Here is an 18,278-nt window from a genome sequence, read left to right as displayed (position 1 = left end):
ACATCAACCTACAACTCATCTAGATTCATCTATAGATGTCCAGCATGTACAATAACAGAATATGAATAGTGCAGATAAGTCATTGTCTATCTATCTGAGAATAAACGCCAATATAAATACGTCATTGAAGGTTGCCGCCCAACAAGGAGAAGCTAAGAACATCAAGAGCTCTTCCAACTGTCATCTCAGAAGTGGTCAAAGTTACAGGGTTCACTGTGAACCTAAGGCTACAATACAGCCTGAGGTGAGTCAGCTCTGATACACTTCTAATGGTTACAAACTAAATTATTATATGTACAATTTTGGAAAGTTGATTCGCGATCAGAGTACTTGATAAAAAAATTTACAACAAGGATGAAAATGACACTTTGTTTCTGGTTTTCAGTATGCACCATTTCGCACACAGTATGGACCAAAGTTCAATCCAACATTTGAGGTTTCCCTCACTACAAACCAAGAGAAAGTGACTTTGATGGTCCAAGACCAAGAGGGGACACAAGTGTGGAAACGTGTTCTGACAGGTAAAGCTTTCACCCCGCTGCAGCAGCACTTCACCTCATCTCATAGTTTAGACCCCACTTACAATCCACAAGACATTATTGCTCCAATAATGAATCAAAGATCCACTTCTGGATTTGTCATGCAGCCTTCAGACAATGTTACAGAACTCTGAGGGGTTGTATTTAAGAAAGCAAAAAGATTTATTTTAGATACATCTATCTGGATGAAAAAATATTTGGTCAGCTGAATGATGGAAAAGAATTTATCCCATTTCCTTTCTATATCAAAACAAAGATGGCCGCCCGCCGGCTATCTTGATAAGAAAATTAGTTGAAATTTGGGAAAATCTTTATCATTTAGTGGATTCAATGTTTTCATCCAGATGGTTAGAATAGTGTTTAAGGATGCTTGAAATACATTTCAGAAAAAAGGTATGTTATAAATGTTGGGACGGGCAGTAGTGCATTTGGTTATTAGCAATAATTCATAATTATCATAGATAATTATGAAATGAAGATATTGTTAACCTTAATCAATAATTCGGGCACCAACTGTTGGATCTGTGGGGAGCACAGTTGGTTATTAACAATAATTAACAATTATCAGTGATAATTAATTAATTATAAAATTAATAGAATTATTAATATGTATTAACAAATACAGGGCACCACCTGGAAACCGGGACCAATAACCAAACAAGGTAGTCTCATAAATGGGAGCTCACCTAGAATGTTAATATCTGAGAGATATCAACATTCAAGGATGAACAAAGAAGGGTGAATTCGAGCTCTGACTCCCTCAATCAGCAACTTTTAACAATATGTTAGACACAAAGATGACAAAAGAACTTCTCTTTAAAGATATAACAGTGTTTATTAAACTTAGCAGAATTAACAAAGTTAACAAATGCTTCATTCAATAAACAACTATTCTAAAATCTAATTCTACTAAACAAAACACAACAGCCATGTACAGGTTGAGCACAGGGGAATGCATGTGTGTGTGTGTATGTGTGTGTGTGTGTGTGTGTGTGTGCCAAGATGGCGACTTGGCCTGACATGATGACGTCGTCGGTCTGCGACGCAGACGTGACTATGGGAGGAAGTCATGTCACACAAGACCCGAATGGCGGAAGTACGGCGGTGTCTTGGTTAGACAAAAGCAAGATGGCGCCGCCTGGTGGTCGGCGTCTTGCACTCACCCAATTCTGTGAAAAACACACGTGTCTGATGGCGGATAAGGGAAGACAAAGCAAAGCTTTGTCCGACGTTATCTGACCATCAGATGTGCAAAAAGATGTCGGTGTGTGTATGTATGCGCGCGCGTGTATGTGTGTGTGTTAGTCGCAAGAGAGGGAGAAGAAGGAAAGAAAGCGATCGTGAGAGGAAGAGAAGCAGTTCCTTTGTCCACAGACAGCGTGTGTATGGACGGCAGTCTGTAACACACGTTGTCTGGTTTCTGATCGACAAAGCCACTTACTTTCTCCCTCACAGTGGCACAAACACAGCAGTAGTCCTGAGCGGGACAAACACAAAACAGTCTAGCGTGGTGAACAAAACTAACAGGCAGCAAACTTAAAATACTCCTCAGAGTAAAGCAGAGAAAATGGACTCGGCGGTCCGTCAACAACACAACAAAACAATAGCAATAAAACTGGCGGAGAGAACAGCAGAGTCGACTCGGTGAAGAGGAGCGGGGCAGAGCAGTTCCACGTCTTCCTGAAGAAACTTTGTTTCTTCCTTTTCGAGGGAATTTGAGGACGCTGGTTGCAGCAGCGGTCTCTCTCAGATCCAGGAATGTGTTCGGGTGAACACGGGCGAAGTCTCGTCTCGTCTCGTCTGGCGGGGGGAGTCTTCGATGAGGGGAAAACATGTGCATGGGGTACCCCCTTTAGTCAAGCTGACTCACAGAGGAACAGAGGTTACCCCTAGCTCAGTGACATGGAAAAGGTGTGTGCTTCAGGGCACGTTCAGTTTTTAAAGGGGCGGTGATGTCATGGCTGCGTCATCAGGACACTCCACTGTGCAGGAGCGTCTCCGCCAATGAGGGACTGTATGTTGACTGTTCCCTGCTGAGGTGTGAAAATCGCAAAGCATCCTTGGAAATGGAGTTTGCAATGGACTCCCATTGTCTGTAAGCAGCATTTTGGTGCTATTCCTTTGTCTCGGGGGAAACAAAAGAAAAAGCACCTCGTGGTCAAGCCTCACAGGTTACATGTAGGCCTTCTCTGTGTGACCTCATGGTTTGAGGCCAAACATAAACGACAATGGTTTCTCAAACATCACAGATTAATTATCTTTTAGAGAAACTGATAGTTATCTCTGTGTCCGTTTATGTTTCCATGTAAGTGGCAGTGTCGCTCTGCATTTTAATGAACGGGAGCATGATGTTAGCCATCTCAGAGTTATAGGCATACAGGTGGTTAATACGCCCAAACACAGAGGGAATAGATACAGACTGTTGCTCCAGACAGAAGCTTTTTGTATTGATTTTTTGTAGAAGCTGAAAGAAGTTGTTTCTGAATTGCTGGCTTGCTGGACAGCTCCTCCCTGTCTCCTGCCACATGGAGATCTTGTTTAAATGTTGGTCATTTCTAAAAGGTCTCTGTTTAAGCGACTGTTGGGTTATTAAATAACAGTCTTTTCTCTGGTTATCTTCCAGGTCAAAAAAAGAAGAATCTCTCAGCAGGGGACATTGTCCCAGCAAAGGTAAATGGTCTTGGAAGTTGACATTAAAAAGCAGCATCCAGCGTGCATGTATAAAGTTACCTCTCTAAAGTTCTTTTTATCACCAACAAAACACCAGATTAATACCAGACTCTTCTCATAGTTTAATAGATAAAGAATTGTTGGTAACAGAAAGAAGATAAAACCTCTAGAAAGTGTGAATTGAAACAAAACTTGACTGAGGTCAGCCTGCAGCACTGATATTTCTGACAGTCGCCCGAAAGCAGCACAGTGTTCATTATTCCTGAACTTGGTCTCAGTTTAAACATAACACTCAGTGTGTGTCAGCATGAACCAAAGTGAAGCTGGCAGCAGAAATCTGTTAACTGCTGTTTGGTGACATCTGGTGGTGATAGAGAAAACTGCAGTCTGGTTTCATACCTTAACCAGTTGATGCAGCTTTATACTGAAAAACATTTTAGAGATAAATCTTCAAAAACACACCAGCAACCAGAGAGCCAACATCTATTTAAAGAAAAAAAATAACAAACCCAAGAATCACCTTCAAACATCTGGACATAACTACTCAAAAAATGAAACAAAACAAAACCATTTCTTGAGGCTAAACTTGTTCCCTTCCCTGTCAGACGGTCCAGCAGCTTACTTGAGACTTGACCAGTTCTTGTGCTGAGTTCTGCCCTCAGATAGTGTTCTTAGTAGCCCTTCTCTCTCATGTCCCAGTTTATGTTTTGGTTGCAGAGATGACAGGTAGGGGTTGGGATTAAGGTTGAGTTCAAGTTAAGGTAAGGGGAAACCAAATTAACGCAACATGTTTATCTCAGTGGGACTAGCTGCTTCAGTAAAGGCTCCAGTCTGACTGGTCTTATGTCTCACAGATAAACCTCCTGACTCAAACTGTTAACAGCAAAACGCTGATGCCTAGTTAGCATAAGTGCACAGTTGATAAAAAAAACATTATGTGAGGAATGAATTGTGCAGAATCTACTTTTTGCTATGATATCTCCTGTTTGGGTCAGCACCTGAAGAGTTTTTGGAGATGTATACTGTAGCATTTTCTGCTCTGATCAGACACTAGAGGCGTCAATATTCTTTAAACAAAGTGTTTGTCGAATCCTTTAACAGCAGCAGAAACTCCCTGCGGGCCTTTCGAACACCAGAATTGGTCGAACTGTGTGACTTTTCTGAAACAGACAATCTGACACTCACTTTACGCACTGATTGGTCAGCTGTGTGTAGGTGTGAAAGGAGGCGGGGTTGAACTTCTCTCTCAAACTCTTTTGTCATTATTCACATAAATCTGTCACATTTAACGTGAACTACCGAGAGACTGTGTGGACATTCAGGACGACTATAAACACTTTTGACTTTAGATGTCAGACAAACTAGTTGGTTTCAACTCTTTAGTTCAGGTTTAACTTTCAGCCTGATTATTAGTAGAGAATCTAAGATGCTAATAAATATGGACAGATTTTTTTAGATCATTTTTGCTCCTCACACCTGACTGCATTCTTGTTCCCTAAAAATCAAATATCCCTCTGTTTTCCAACATGTTTGAACAGGATGGCTGCTTCTTACTTCCATGTGAATGGTGGATTTACAGTAAATGTCAAACCATGGTAGATTCACAGTCTGGAACTTCCATCAGAGCAGTCAGACTACTTACTTTATTAGACAGACAGGATTAATATGTAGGATTTAATCTTTGGTCCACAGTCAGAAGCAGAGGGTGGCGGTAATGCACCTCATACGCTGGTTGCTGACCACTGTTATAAACCAAAAAGGAGAAGAAAAAGATTTTTCAAACAGAGTGGTACATCCTGTCAGCCGAGGGATTTCCTATCTGTGCAGCTGAACACCAGCACTTCCACGGACTAACACATCCTGACGGTCCCGGTGTTTCCTCCGCAGGCTCCACTTCACTCAGCTGCCCAACAGACCTGCTGCGTCTTCCCACTTTAACCTGAATAACAAACCGGGGCTCGGTGCTCCGGTTGGATCCAAATGGAGAGCTGGGACTAGCTTGGAGGCTGGCGGAGCATTAGCCGCAGCATGACCAGAGCGAATCACAGCCAGTTAGCCTCCGCTAGCCTCCCAGGGAGCCCCGGTTTGTTATTCAGGTTAAAGGAGGAAGAAGCAGCAGGTCAGCTAAGTGAAGTGGAGCCTGCAGAGGAAGCACCGGTTAGCCCTGGTTTCACTACAGGCAGATACACTCGCTACAGTGGGCGAAGAAATAAAACCAAAGAAGGGAAGTGAGGAGCAAAAGCGCACCGCTGTAAAGGAAAAAGGTTTGCTAGATTTGCAACACAAGACAAAGCGACAGCATCATTACGAAATAACAATAAGAAACAATCATTGTTTTATCTCTGTTATCTTGTTTTCATAATCGGTGGGAGCCAAAATCGTAATTGAAAATAAAAATTGATTAATCGCACAGCCCCAATTGCACCCTCAGTTTAATATTTTGCACCCTCAAATTTGAATAATAAATGCCAAGTGCAGCGTGATAGGTCTCAGGTGCACGGACTGTGTGGACGTCTCTATGCTCAAATTTGGTTCATGTGTTTGCAGTGAATGTGTGAATGTGAATAGATCAGCGGTGGTGATTAATGAGTATTTCACATCACTGCCCTCATAACTCTGAGACAGCTGTGCCAATCACAGTTAAAAGTTAAAAAGTTAAAGTTATCAGTCCTGTTGCCTTCAGATGGCTGCAGGGATTTAATGAACTGAAGGAGAAGCTTCTTATACAGTATAAAGCAGCTGTGGACAGCAGATACAGTAAGAATCACTCACATCCATTTATAGATCAATGCAGACTAATTTACTAACTTTCCTGCTTTTCTATCAATGTTTACACTGGCACGTGCATGCCCAGTGTACGTGAATGGTCATGTGATTTGTGTTTTCAGGCATGTTAGTATGGACAGAGTTTATTTCTTAGACAGTGCTAAAACATATGTGTGGACAGAGATTGTTTATTAATGTGGACGTAGTCTAAATGAATCTGTTATTTTGTCAACTATTGTATCACTTTTATTATTAATTTATAATCTACTGACATGACAACTGTGCAAACTGCATCTGCCAAGGAAGACAGTGTGACACAATAGAAAGCTCCAGAACAGCTACTGAGTAGACTTGTGATGGTTTTTACTGAAGATCCTCTTGAGTTTCTCTGACACTTACACGACTGCAGACAAACTGGGATTGTTGTCAAACCAGTCAGATCCAGTAGAAAGAATGAGTTTGTACTGGCAGACAGAAACACGACTATTCTCTTATCAGTGTTCTCTGATTTTACTAGAGAGCCAAGATGACGGAGATGGACCTCCTCAACATTCTGAAGGATTTGGAAGATGATGAATTCAAGAACTTCAAGTGGTTCCTGAAGGATGAAAAGGTTGGCGACATTGAACCCATCAAAGCGAGCCAGCTGGAGAAGGCAGAGAGGCAGGATATGGTGGATCTGATGGTGCAGAAATATGGCTTTGCTGGAGCTGTGAAAGTGATGAAGAGCGTTTTAAAGAGGATCAACAGGAATGATCTTGTGGGGAAGCTGCCAAACATCAGCTCAGGAGCAGAAGGTCAGTCACAGGAAGAGACAAACATGACATCACATCAGTCAGAGAAATGCTTTGATATCACATCATAACAGTTTGACGTGTTTTAGCCTGCATGCAGACAGCAGATCTGTCTGACGGAGGACTTGATATGTTTCATGATTTTAGATGTAATGATTGTCATTACTGAGACCTGTGTTACAGTTTCATGTCGGCAAAGTCACATTTCACCAATAATATTTGCTCGTGAATTGCAGGTCATTTGTGAGTCCCACTGAGTTTGCATGTTGCAGCTTTGTTGAAAATCCAGACTTTACTGAAGCAGTTTTTGGGACAGGGTGGAGTGACTTAGTGAAACAGGAGGTGCAGGTTTTTGTTATTCTTGCTCAACTGTCTTGCAGACAAAGTCCTAAAAAAAATGTTTCAATCTTGTTCCAGTCTTGCATCATTTTGAAAAAACATCATTTTAATGTATCTATAAAAAATCAATTCAAATTGTGAATTGTCCCCAAGCATTAAAACATATTTTTGTAGCATACTGCTAGGCCCCAGTCTGAATCACAAACCTGATGGTGGCGCTAGAGGAAAGGTTGATGATCACTAAAGTCAGTAAGAGTTATCTGCTAAGACAATCCACTTAATAGTTGAGATATTTAAGTGACTAAATCACAAAGTAACATAAGGACTGCTGATGTTCTTCAGAGCTGCTCTGAACATCTGAGACAAATTCACATGAATTAATTCTGCAAACAGAAGATGATGTGGTCTGATGTCAAATGAGTAGAGGAGGAGGAGAGGAAGAAGGTTAAAAGTTTAAAAAATGTGCAACAGGATTAAAAACAAAGGACAGACTGTCAGCAGGTCAGAGTGTTATTCCTTGTTTCAGCGACTAGATGGAGAGAAACATCACTGATGAACAAAGAAGCTGCAGCATCAGGGAGAAATCAGAAAAACAGCAGATTTATTGAAAGACTAAAAATTAATATTGAATAAAACATAAAGTTGTCAGGGACAGTGGCTTCATGCAGCTAATTAATCTTTTTACACCCCACACACAAGTTTAAACATCACATAACGTAGAGCTGAAACCACCAGTCAATTAATGAATGAGTTGATGGACAGAAAATTCATCAAAACTAACTTGAGATTTTTTGATTTAAGAAATTTTTCAATAAAAAAAGCTGAACATTACCTAGTTGCTGCTTCTCTAATGGCTCAGATTTTCTGCTTCTCTGTTTTTTCTGTCATTGTAAACTAAATATCTTTGGGACATTTGAAGATGTCGCCTTAGACCGGGATGAGTGTTTTTTGGCATTTATAGAGCTCTCTGTTAAAAGTGACAGCTGGTTATTGAACACAGGTACTTCTTCATCTTCCAGGTCCTGGTCCGGCAGAGACTCCGAGTGTCCCCGCAGACGAGAAGCTGATGTCTGTTCGGAGACAGTTTATTGAGGGAGTGTCTAAACCTGTTCTACACGAGCTGCTGGATAAACTCCTGCAGCGTGGGGTCATAAATTATAGTGAAATGGAGTTTGCCGGAACACTGAACAGAGTAGATAAAGCACGACAGGTGATCGACATGGTGCGAAGAAAAGGAAGAGAAGCCAGTTCAGTTCTGATCGCTGCTCTCTGTGAGGTGGATCCATTGCTGTCAAAAAAGCTGAACTTACAGTAGCAGAAAGTCTCACACCAACATCTTCAGTTCTCAGGTGTTTCTTTATTGTTTAACAACATTTTGTAAGAATCTTAAAACTCACAACACTGTGCTGCACCAGAGTTCAGGCTATGAAATCAAGACTTTTGGTGAATTTGAAAGAGTAACAATCAATATGAAACATTAATTCTCTTATTAAAGCTGGTGTTTAAATAATAGGACGAACAAATATTCTGTGCTTTCATCCATTTATTAACTCCAGTTGCTTCTATTCTGCTCTAATGGTTGTTATTCTGCCTCTTTTTTAAAAAATGGTTTCATTTAGAGGTCAACCCTTTGCTCTGTTCCTAAAATTAAACGTGTAAGATTGAAAATGTATCCTGCTTTGACTCATTGAATACTGAAACATATGTGCCTGTAAGATTACTGAATATGTGTAATGTTGGAGCTTTCAGGGTTAATAAATCACATTTATGTCCCAAATCATCACCACTGTGGCTGTTTCTTATTTTCAACTGATGATGAGAACTTTCGATTGCAATCAGTGCAGGTTTGAATCCAAAAGATCTCAAGATACAAAGAAACCATCGATACTGAGAACAACTGAAGAAATAAATGTTCTTCCTCTTGCTCCATGTACATTATTAACAGCTCTCCTCATAACAAAACCACCAACAGCATCCAGCTGCTGAGCAGAAAACCTACAAGTCTCCTTTCAACAGTTTCATTTTAAGTCTGAGATGGAAAATAATAATTAGTTTTCAGGTTTTCTGGTCAGTGGTGGAAAATTTGACACACAAACTCAATATCAACCCATTTTCACCTACAGACTTGTCATCTTTCTCAAAAACCTGTGTAAAAAGTGTCAAGTTCAACCTGGGGCAATTTGGGTTATTGATGGGGTTTTAAAATCCCAGCAACCCTCATTCCCTCAGTTTTACCATCCGTTTAACATATATCTGGACTTTCTTTGAGTAAAAAAAGACCTGTAAGATATTGTTTTTTTAAAAAAAATCATTAATTATTTATATTACAGAGTAAAACAGTAAAACATACAGGATCTATATTTTTAATATTCATTAAAAATGTTATAGAATTAAAACACAAAGACTTAGATGATGGTTTTACAAGAACAAGAAAGAGTAAAAGTTCAGTTTGGGAAAGTTAGATTCTTTTAGGTTTAGTTCCAGCTCCTGTTGTGTTTGAATGGCCTTATTGTAAGTGACTTTGGGTAAAAGCAGCACGTAATGTCATGTCACGTCACAGCCTTTATAAAATGAAGCAGAACAACAGGTTGAGTCGTTCAACACTCACACTGTCTCTCTGTCCCCGTCTTTCCTCCCGGTTTATTTTCCACAAAGGACGCTGCTTTGTTGTGTGTTTAGTTGCCGAGTCACTAATACACAAACCTCCCAGCCAGGGTTACCATGGAAACAGTCAAACTTTTCCTTTACAGAGCCAATTTTGATTTACTTCCTGATTTCACTGCAGCTCTCTCTCTCTCTAATCGTCTCAGTCTCTCTCTCTCTGCCTCTGCCTCTGACCCGCCGGTTTACTTCAGTGTTTCGGAGCAGCAGTGGCTCATCCTCAGGTCAGTCACCAGTCTTGTCCTTTTTTGCAGCTTGTAAAGCTTCTCTCTGTGGCTCAAGGGCACTCAGGTAGTTCAGTTTGATTAATATGATGATTTAAATTCAGTGTTGGCAGAGTTTGTGTCTGGTCTCATCAAATGTTGAGACAGTGATCCAAAATCTGACTGATTCAACTCAACTTTATTAATAAGCACCTGTCATACAAACATACAGCACAAAGTTCTTCACATAGCAGGATTAAAACAACACAGACAAACAAAAATGAATAAAAACAAAATAGACAACAATAAATAAAGTTTTGCAAGACTTAAAATTACAACAATAAAACAGTGATGTTTCAAAAATAGAATAAAAGTCAATCAAATAAACACCAGGGATGAAATGATATAAAAACCAATGATTAAAAAATTAAAATGAAAGAAAATCTCTGATGTAGGGAGGAGCAAGGTTATTTAAAGTTTTATAAACAAGTAAAAGAACTTTAAAACTTAACTAAGGACTTAATCAATTCTGAAAGATACAGGTAGCCAGTGTAGTGTCTTAAGCGGTGGGGTGATGTGATCCATTTTCTTTGTTTTAGTTTAGACTAATTCTGAACTAGCTATAGTTTTCTTATAGACTTTTTAGGTAATCCAGTAAAAAGGGAATTACAGTAGTCTAAATGGCTAGTAATAAAAGTGTTAATGAGCATTTTAGCATCTCTCTGAGTTTAAAAAGGTTTGACTTTGGCAATATTTCTGAGATGAAAAAAGGGTGTTTTCATGACCTTGTTAAAATGAGAATTTTGTGACTTGTGTTTTAATCTGTTTGGTAAGGCCACCAAGCATTGATTGAAGTTTCTCTTGCAGCTTTGTGTCCTATTAAAAGAATTTCAGTTTCAGAATTTAAGGTGCAGTGTGATGAATTTCACTCCCCAGTGGAACTGCTGTGTTAGTGTCAATCAATCCATCTTTATTTATAAAGCACCTTTCATACAAGCCGAATGCAATTCAAAATGCTTTACACGTGACTGAAAAACACATAGGATGGTAAATATGGATTCGGAGACTAATGCACACCAAGATACAAGTAAAAACAAGTTGAATTGTAAAATGTAAATAAATGTAAATTAGTATGTAATAATAAAAGATTTTAAAAAAGATTAGAAAGAAAAAGATTTTCTAAAATCTACTCTAAAAGAGTTCATTGAATGAGACAACAATGAAAGATTAGTAAAGGGTAAAGAACAGTTCTAAATACAAGAAATAAAAGACATGGTCTGGCTTTGTGAGGTGACTCGGCATCAAAATGAATCCTGTCTCTTTATCAGGTAGATGTAACTCATTATACAGTAAGTCAGTGAACATGTGGTGCTGAAGCATGATGACTTCTGAGTATATGAATTTTAAAAATAAAAGGTTCTGTCAACATTTTATTCAGTGGATGCTGAAAACTTTTAAACTGAATATGTCTTGACTCTCAGATGGCAGATCCAGAGGTTTCACAGAGGGAACAGGTACCTGTTATTCCTCCAGCTGGCAGCTCTGATCCTGGGCTGAAGAGCTGTGCTCCTTTCTCGGACACGGAGCTGCAGGCAGGGGGGCAGGGAGTCCAGTCTGCCCCAGAACAGAGCCTTGATCCTGGGCTGAAGAGCCAGGACGTCCTTGGGGCAGAGGAAGACGCGGAGGAGGCCAAACCCAGACCTCCTCTACTTCACCTCCGCAGAGGTACAGATGACACACTGATCCATTAACTGAAACGATAGTCAATTTAAAACAAATACTGATGTTAATACCAAAACTAGTGCTACTGACTCTATTGTAACACTCAAGATAAAAAATAACAACTAATTATAGGCTGCTGATGCTAATACATACTAATATTTAACAATACTACTTCCTGGTACAGTTACTATTAGTACTGTACAAATTTGTTTAAGCTACCAATTAAACTTTACCTTCAGTTTATCATCTAATCACCTAAAGACCCTCTGTACACTTTATAAGTTAAAAAACAACATGATTTCACAAGCAAAAGTACAAACACAGGTAATAATGTTAACATAAAAACATGGTTGAGGTTAGGAATTTAAAAATAGAGATCATATCACCAGAACAGAGTTGGGGTAACTACTTGTCAAAGAGGAAAACAGTTAGTGATTTGACTTCCCAGCTGGTGAAATGAGGAGAGAAAAGATGTGTTTTCAGCCTGGATTTGAAAGTCTGCGCATAGCTTTCCTCCTGAATGTGCAGCGGTAGTTTATGCCAAACTAGGAGAGCTCAATGGGCAAAGGTTCTGCCACCAGAAGATTTTTTGTTAAATTGAGGAACAGTGAAGCATCAGCATCAAGAGAACATAAGGACATAATGGAGTATACAGAGTAATAAAGCTCAGGATATATGATCCATTTAAAGCCTTATAAGTAAGAAGGAGGATTTTGATATTGGTAGCCAATGCAAATACATCAGAATGGCTGTTATATGATCCAACTTCTTTGATTTTGTAAGGACTCTTGCAGCTGTGTTTTGGACCATTTGGGGACATTTTGTTGCTGTCTTAGGCAGGCCAGAAAAAGTGCATCACAGTGATCGATTCTTGATGTTATGAAGACATACACAGGGAATTCAGCATCTGAGTTTGATAAAATGGGAAGTATTTTGGCTAAGTTACAACATTGAAAGAAGGCAGTTCGTGTTATGAACTTGATGTGTGGCTTGAATATAAGAGAGGGATAAAATACTATTCCCAGATTGTTAACTCTGTGGCTCTGAGAGATTGTGCAGCCATCACGATCAATGGAAAAATCTGTGAAAAGTGATCTGAGAGTAGCTGGACCTTGTCTTGTGTGCCTTCGCTTTACTGCAAATAAAACTACTACTACTGCCAATAGTTACTAATAAACTTATACTCCAAAAGTATGAATCTAATATGAATGCTAAGAGTAGCAGTAATATTTGTAACTGCTAAATCTTAATTAACTTCTACTTTTATCACTACTTGTATTACAATTCCCAATTTTGCCCCTTATACTGTGAGTAAGTCTTACAACTAAGTTATCAGTTGTCATTGTCTGAGTTATTTTATTTTCATTTTCTATTCTTTTAATTCTTAAATAACTCTTTCATTGTATTTGAATGTCTTTTTATAATGTTTCTTTAGCATTTTGTCTTAATGCCTCTAATGTTTTGTGTAAATCACTTTGAATTGCCTTGTTGTTGTGCTATACAAATGAACTTGCCTTGCCTAATGCACCTACACCATTTCATGACACTGAACATCTTTCAAACAAGACAGTTTGTCTTGTTTTTTTCTTCTGCTGAATGTGAAATAATGCTGTCGTTGAGACTTGTGTCTGTCTTCAGAGCACACTTTGCATTTCTTCAGAGGCAGCAACGGGGCAGGGCTCAGATGTTTCTCTTTTGATTTGGATTGTGATGCTCTTCCTTCCTTGTACCAGTGCGTTTTTTGGTTTCACAGCACTTCACAGCTCACAAAAGGACTGAAACGTGCAACCCAAGTTCAGCAGAATGACATTAGCCTCGCAATGGCAAAAAAATAAAAGATAACAAAATAATGAAAACAGAACGATGTGACCATGTGATTGGGCTCTTTTTCAGGTATTTCCTGTCTTTGGGAGAATTTTGTTTCTTTGTACCCTTTCACTGTTTTCTCCTCTGAACCCCAGATGCGACTGGCAGAGGACACCGGCGAATAGGAGGCCAGAACCTGAGAGCCACCAATCACATTTCTTCTCCAGCAGCTGCTCCGTCCCCGACCACTGGCACCTCAGTGAGTAAACAGTAATGATGGTAGGATGTGTTTTCAGGTGTTCTCTATGTAAAAAATAGTATAAAGCCTTTTGTGTCTCCAGAGAGAGCTATGTGAGTGCTGTCTGATAAATTGCCTCAAGTGATGTCACTGATGATGTCACTTGAGTCAGCGTTAGTTGGGGCTAAGGAGTACAAGTTTGAAAAGTAAAATAATCTGGGGATGTGGTGTTAGAAAGAAGCGAGATTAGTTCCTCATCTCTGCTGGAGGCTAGCAGCTCCAGGCTACATTAGCTGCTACTAGCATAACACACCACAATCTCTGACTGAACTGTCTGCGGTTAAGTTGCATTGTGGGTTATGTAGGCAGCCGGTCTTGACAAGGAAGAAGTAATGTTTTTTACTGTCTTGATAAACCTGTGGACTATTCCTGAGTCCTTTTCAGTATCAATATCACTATGAAACTGCTTTAATCCTGCCTGTTACAGTTGTTTATGTATTTATTTCTGCTTCAGTTATTTAATTAAATCAACATGACTTCTTGTTCCAGCGATTGACAAAGTGGTGATAGTATTTTCAGTATCTAATCTTTCTCCAGGTGTCTGGTAAAAGGACAGTGCTGCTGTCCAATGAGGCGAGGAGAGAGATAGCGAAGCAGGCGAGAGCCTTGAAGGAGGAGAGGCGAGCGACGCTGGATGCCCGACACAAATACCTGATCAGTAGGTTGGTGGACGCCGGGACCCTGGGGGAGCCGGAGGTGGAGGAGGCTCTCATCTCTGATGATAAGGTGGCAGCATCACACTCTGGATCTAAAACTACAAACTCACAGAAATGAGCTTTTCTCGCTGTCAGATAATCTTTGTTAATCGTGTCTGATCCCTCCAGTTCAGTCTGATTGATGATTTCTTTGCTGCAAACGGATCCAAGAAGCTGATTTTCTTCTATCAGAACATGAAGCAGGTAACTTTTCTCTCTTTATTGATTTATTAACTTCTATGTACAATTTTACCTTTTCTTTCCTTTTTCTGTCACTCTGTTCTTTTTCTCTTTATGCTTATTTTGTAACATTATTTTTATGTCAGACAATGGATGCCAGCCTCCAGCTTGTTAAAAATATGATGGACTGTGAGAACATCAGGGGCAACAATGGAAATAAGTTCAGGACTTTATCATTGTGTCCCTGACAAAGTCTGATATATTCTGCTGCTTTATAAGTGTTATCAATAAACCCTAAATCTTTTTTTGATGTCAATCTCTGTGTCTCTCTCTTTCCTCTGTTATTTCCTCTCTTTTCCTGATCTATCTCTCTCTCTTCCTTTTCTCAATATTCCTCTCTGTCTCTACTTTTTTATTCACCTTTCTCTCTCTTCTGTATGTCTTTCTCCCTAGAATCTGTCCTCCAGTCATTCCTCCTTTGTGGATGTGTCCACCTCAGCTGTGGCTCAGAAGAAACTCTTCCTCACTACAGGGAGCTCTGAGGTACTTGCTTGCTTTTGTGCATTCCTGCTTGACTCTCTGTAAAACTATGAAGATATTTGATCAACTATGCATCCAAAAGCAACGGCTTTGCTTTATAGAATCGTGATACAACTTACTGTGTGAACTCTGTACATGAGTTGTAGCAGCCTTGAGGTCAGTGTTTATGGGTCGGTGAAGTTTTTTTGGAGGATGGACTAAATTTGGACCTATGTCAACAGGCAAATACATTTTCTGAGTTCCTTAAAGGTTTCATGGGTTATTGGAAATATTCCTGCCATTGAGAATGATTTGTAGACATGATCAAAGGTCTGAGACACTGGATTCTGCAAATAGTTGGTGAAGAAAGCTCAGCTCAATGTGATATGTCCTCATATATTTTCTATAATATATGAACAGGAACTGATAAATTCAAAACAGAGAAATACTGTATACATTTAATGGGACTATTACATATGTTACATCTCCACAAACTTTGAGCATGTGCAGCACGGTGCAGGTATCACTGCAGTATAATTGGCAAAAAAAGAAACCTAATGTAGGAGGTGCTAACGAAAGTTCTTTTCTTACAATAATCAGGGTGGCTCCTTGAGGAAGCACAAAGCAATTCTGCTGATTCTTTCACATTAAATTTGCAAGCAATTAAATTCATTAACCTGACCAAACAGAACTGCTGTTTTCTGCCATTATGGAGATTTAATTTTCACGTCTGAGAAAAATCAAATAGCAAAGGTTTGTAACATTACAACCATGCATTCAGAGACCCACAAAACTTTTCCTCTTTTCTCAGTGTTGGAAGAAGTACTCAGGTCCTTTACTTAAGTAAAAGTACCAATGTGACAATGTAAAAATACTCCTTTACAAGTAAAAGTCCTGCATTTAACGTCCTACTTAAGTGAAACTACATAAGAATTAACAGCTAAATTTACTTTGTTGTTTTGTAAGAAATATGCTGCAGTGACTGATAAAGTACGTATGTTTAAAAAAGTACATCATTAACACTGATAAAAAAGTACATCATTAACACTGATGAGTCAATGTGTATGAAGCATTTTACTGGTCCAGTGGTTCCCAACCACTGGACCAGTGGTTCCCAACCACTGGACCGGGCCCCTCCAAAGGGTCAGCAGATAAATCTGAGGGGTCGTGAGATGATTAATAGGAGAGGAAAGAAGAAAAAACAAAATTCTGATACACAAATCTGTTTTCACTTTTTGGACTTTTTCTAATCTAATCTTTACTTGTTTGAGAAATATTGGAGAATTTGACTCTTTGGGCTTTGAACAGTTAATTAAATTAAACCACGTGAGATGATAAGAGGGGTAATGTCTCTTTGATGGAACTGCTAATAGACAAAAAGGTTGTTAGTGGTAGAACTGGTAGTAGAACTAGTTTGTTGTTTAATCTTTACAATGCAGTGTAATTTATAAATGTATCACGTTATTTTATATCAAATCTTCATCTGAAAGGTAACTAAAGCTGTTAAATAATAGAAAGTACAATATTTCCCTCTGAAATGTAGTGGAGTGGAGCATCACATGGAAATACTCATAAAGTACAGGTACCTCAAAATTGTACTGAAGTACAGTACTTGAGTAAGTATACTTAGTTACTTTCCACCACTGTCTTTTCTTCTCTTCAGTGAAAGTGACGCTGCCTGCTTAATGTTCACCATTGTCCTGCCTTAGAGATAATAACTGAGTCTGTGTAGTGTTTCTATGGAAGAAAATCCTATGAGCTGCTTTGTTTTGGTGGTTAGCAAGGTGATACAAACTCTTCCAGCAAACATTGCACAGCCTGAATAAGTCTACCTGGAAACTGTGTGCGGACCAGTCTGACTCAGGGCAAGTAGTCGGGTTACCCTACAATCCATTTCATGCCAAGTTTCTGTCTCTGTGAGAAACACAGCAGAGCTTGAGCTATAACACTACATACTAATAATGGTGCTAGTGAATCATGGTCTGATCATGGTTTTAAAGGTATCATCTCAATACATTTATAAATCCAGCTGTCAACAAGTTGATTGCCATCTGAAAGATGTTTTCACTCAGTTGCACAGAATAAACATGTTGTGATAGATTTTATAACACAAAAACAGACTATTAGACCTGCAACGATAAGTCGATTAATCACATAGTCAATCAACCGAGAATTAATCAGTAACAATTTTGGAAATTGATTAATTGCTTTAAGTAATTTTTTAAGAAAACATTTCCAAATTCTCTGATTCCTAAATGTGAATATTTTCTGGTTTATTTAGTCCTCTATGACAGTAAACTGAATATATTTAGGTTGTGGACAAAACAAGACATTTGAGGATGTTACCTTGGACACTTATCAACATTTTTCACAATTTTTTGAAAGTTTATAGATCGAAAAAATAATTGACTGATTAATTGAACAGTCTAACATTTGCAACAAATGTTGCATGTTTAAGACAGTCAAAGTGCAGAAAATGAACAAATTGAATGTAATCTGTATTGCCTGAGTTGGCAGCTTCACTCACTATAAGCCTCGCTCCTACAGGCTACTGAGCTTTATATGTGCCATTTATCACCAAAAAACATTCACTGCTGTGGTTCACAGACAGAAATGCTCAGTCTCACTTTTTCTTCTTCCATTTTTAAAGCAGTGGCTTTGGTTCGGGTTCATGTTTTTCTTAGGTTTAGGTAAAAATATACCTGCTCTTCAGGGAATTCTACTTTTCAGAGCCTGTAAAGAAATTCACTGCAGACTGTCCTCTATCTGCAGCACAGACTGTATTTTAATGTGAGACCAACTTGAAAGGTTTTCCCAAAATATTATGATGGAGCTGAGTGGAAATGCTCTTTATCGTCACATTTAGATCACAGTGTCTGATCCAAGTGCACTGGATTAAACAAAACTCCATCTTTCTGTTTTTTCCAGCCTTTACTGGGGAAGTGTCTGTTCTTCCTGAGAACCACTGACAAGGCGATAACCACTGCTAACGTACAGCAGGTCAGTAAATGCTTATGCAGCTATAATCTAACTTCTGTCTTCTTCACCTGTATGCCGTCATGCTGTTGTACCTGCTGTGTTTACAG

At 39.1% G+C, this 18,278-nt stretch overlaps 2 protein-coding genes across 5 annotated transcripts in view; both read left to right on the top strand.

The window, feature by feature from the left end:
- LOC122972224 (NACHT, LRR and PYD domains-containing protein 12-like) overlaps positions 1 to 7,183 on the top strand; it is a 45,065-nt gene extending 37,882 nt beyond the window's left edge. For all 4 annotated transcript variants that reach the window (XM_044339153.1, XM_044339154.1, XM_044339155.1 and 1 more), the window contains 4 exons: positions 131 to 244; positions 386 to 521; positions 3,163 to 3,209; positions 6,493 to 7,183. In XM_044339153.1, the coding sequence (XP_044195088.1) occupies positions 131 to 244; positions 386 to 521; positions 3,163 to 3,209; positions 6,493 to 6,840 (645 nt within the window). In that variant the 3' untranslated portion in view covers positions 6,841 to 7,183. The remainder of the gene's footprint in view (positions 1 to 130; positions 245 to 385; positions 522 to 3,162; positions 3,210 to 6,492) is intronic.
- A 4,216-nt stretch (positions 7,184 to 11,399) lies between these two features.
- LOC122972981 (dynein axonemal heavy chain 5-like) lies at positions 11,400 to 15,258 on the top strand. Its single transcript, XM_044340426.1, has 5 exons — positions 11,400 to 11,697; positions 13,656 to 13,759; positions 14,336 to 14,524; positions 14,623 to 14,697; positions 15,127 to 15,258. The coding sequence occupies exons 1-5, from the start codon at positions 11,454 to 11,456 to the stop codon at positions 15,256 to 15,258; spliced, it is 744 nt and encodes a 247-aa protein (XP_044196361.1). The 5' UTR covers positions 11,400 to 11,453.
- The last annotated feature ends 3,020 nt before the right edge of the window (positions 15,259 to 18,278 follow it).

The sequence above is a fragment of the Thunnus albacares genome, chromosome 21 (assembly GCF_914725855.1).
Source record: "Thunnus albacares chromosome 21, fThuAlb1.1, whole genome shotgun sequence".
NCBI lineage: Eukaryota > Metazoa > Chordata > Actinopteri > Scombriformes > Scombridae > Thunnus > Thunnus albacares.
The sequence above is the reverse complement of the archived record's forward strand: the minus strand, read 5'-3'. Positions and strand labels throughout refer to the sequence as shown.

What these genes read in the sequence shown, in the direction of transcription:
- LOC122972981 (XM_044340426.1), top strand. Translation starts at nt 11,454, where the DNA reads ATGGCAGATCCAGAGGTTTCACAGAGGGAACAGGTACCTGTTATTCCT. An exon ending in CTCTCATCTCTGATGATAAG is followed by an intron (nt 14,525 to 14,622) that starts GTGGCAGCATCA and finishes TGATCCCTCCAG; the next exon opens with TTCAGTCTGATTGATGATTT. An exon ending in TCTATCAGAACATGAAGCAG is followed by an intron (nt 14,698 to 15,126) that starts GTAACTTTTCTC and finishes CTTTCTCCCTAG; the next exon opens with AATCTGTCCTCCAGTCATTC.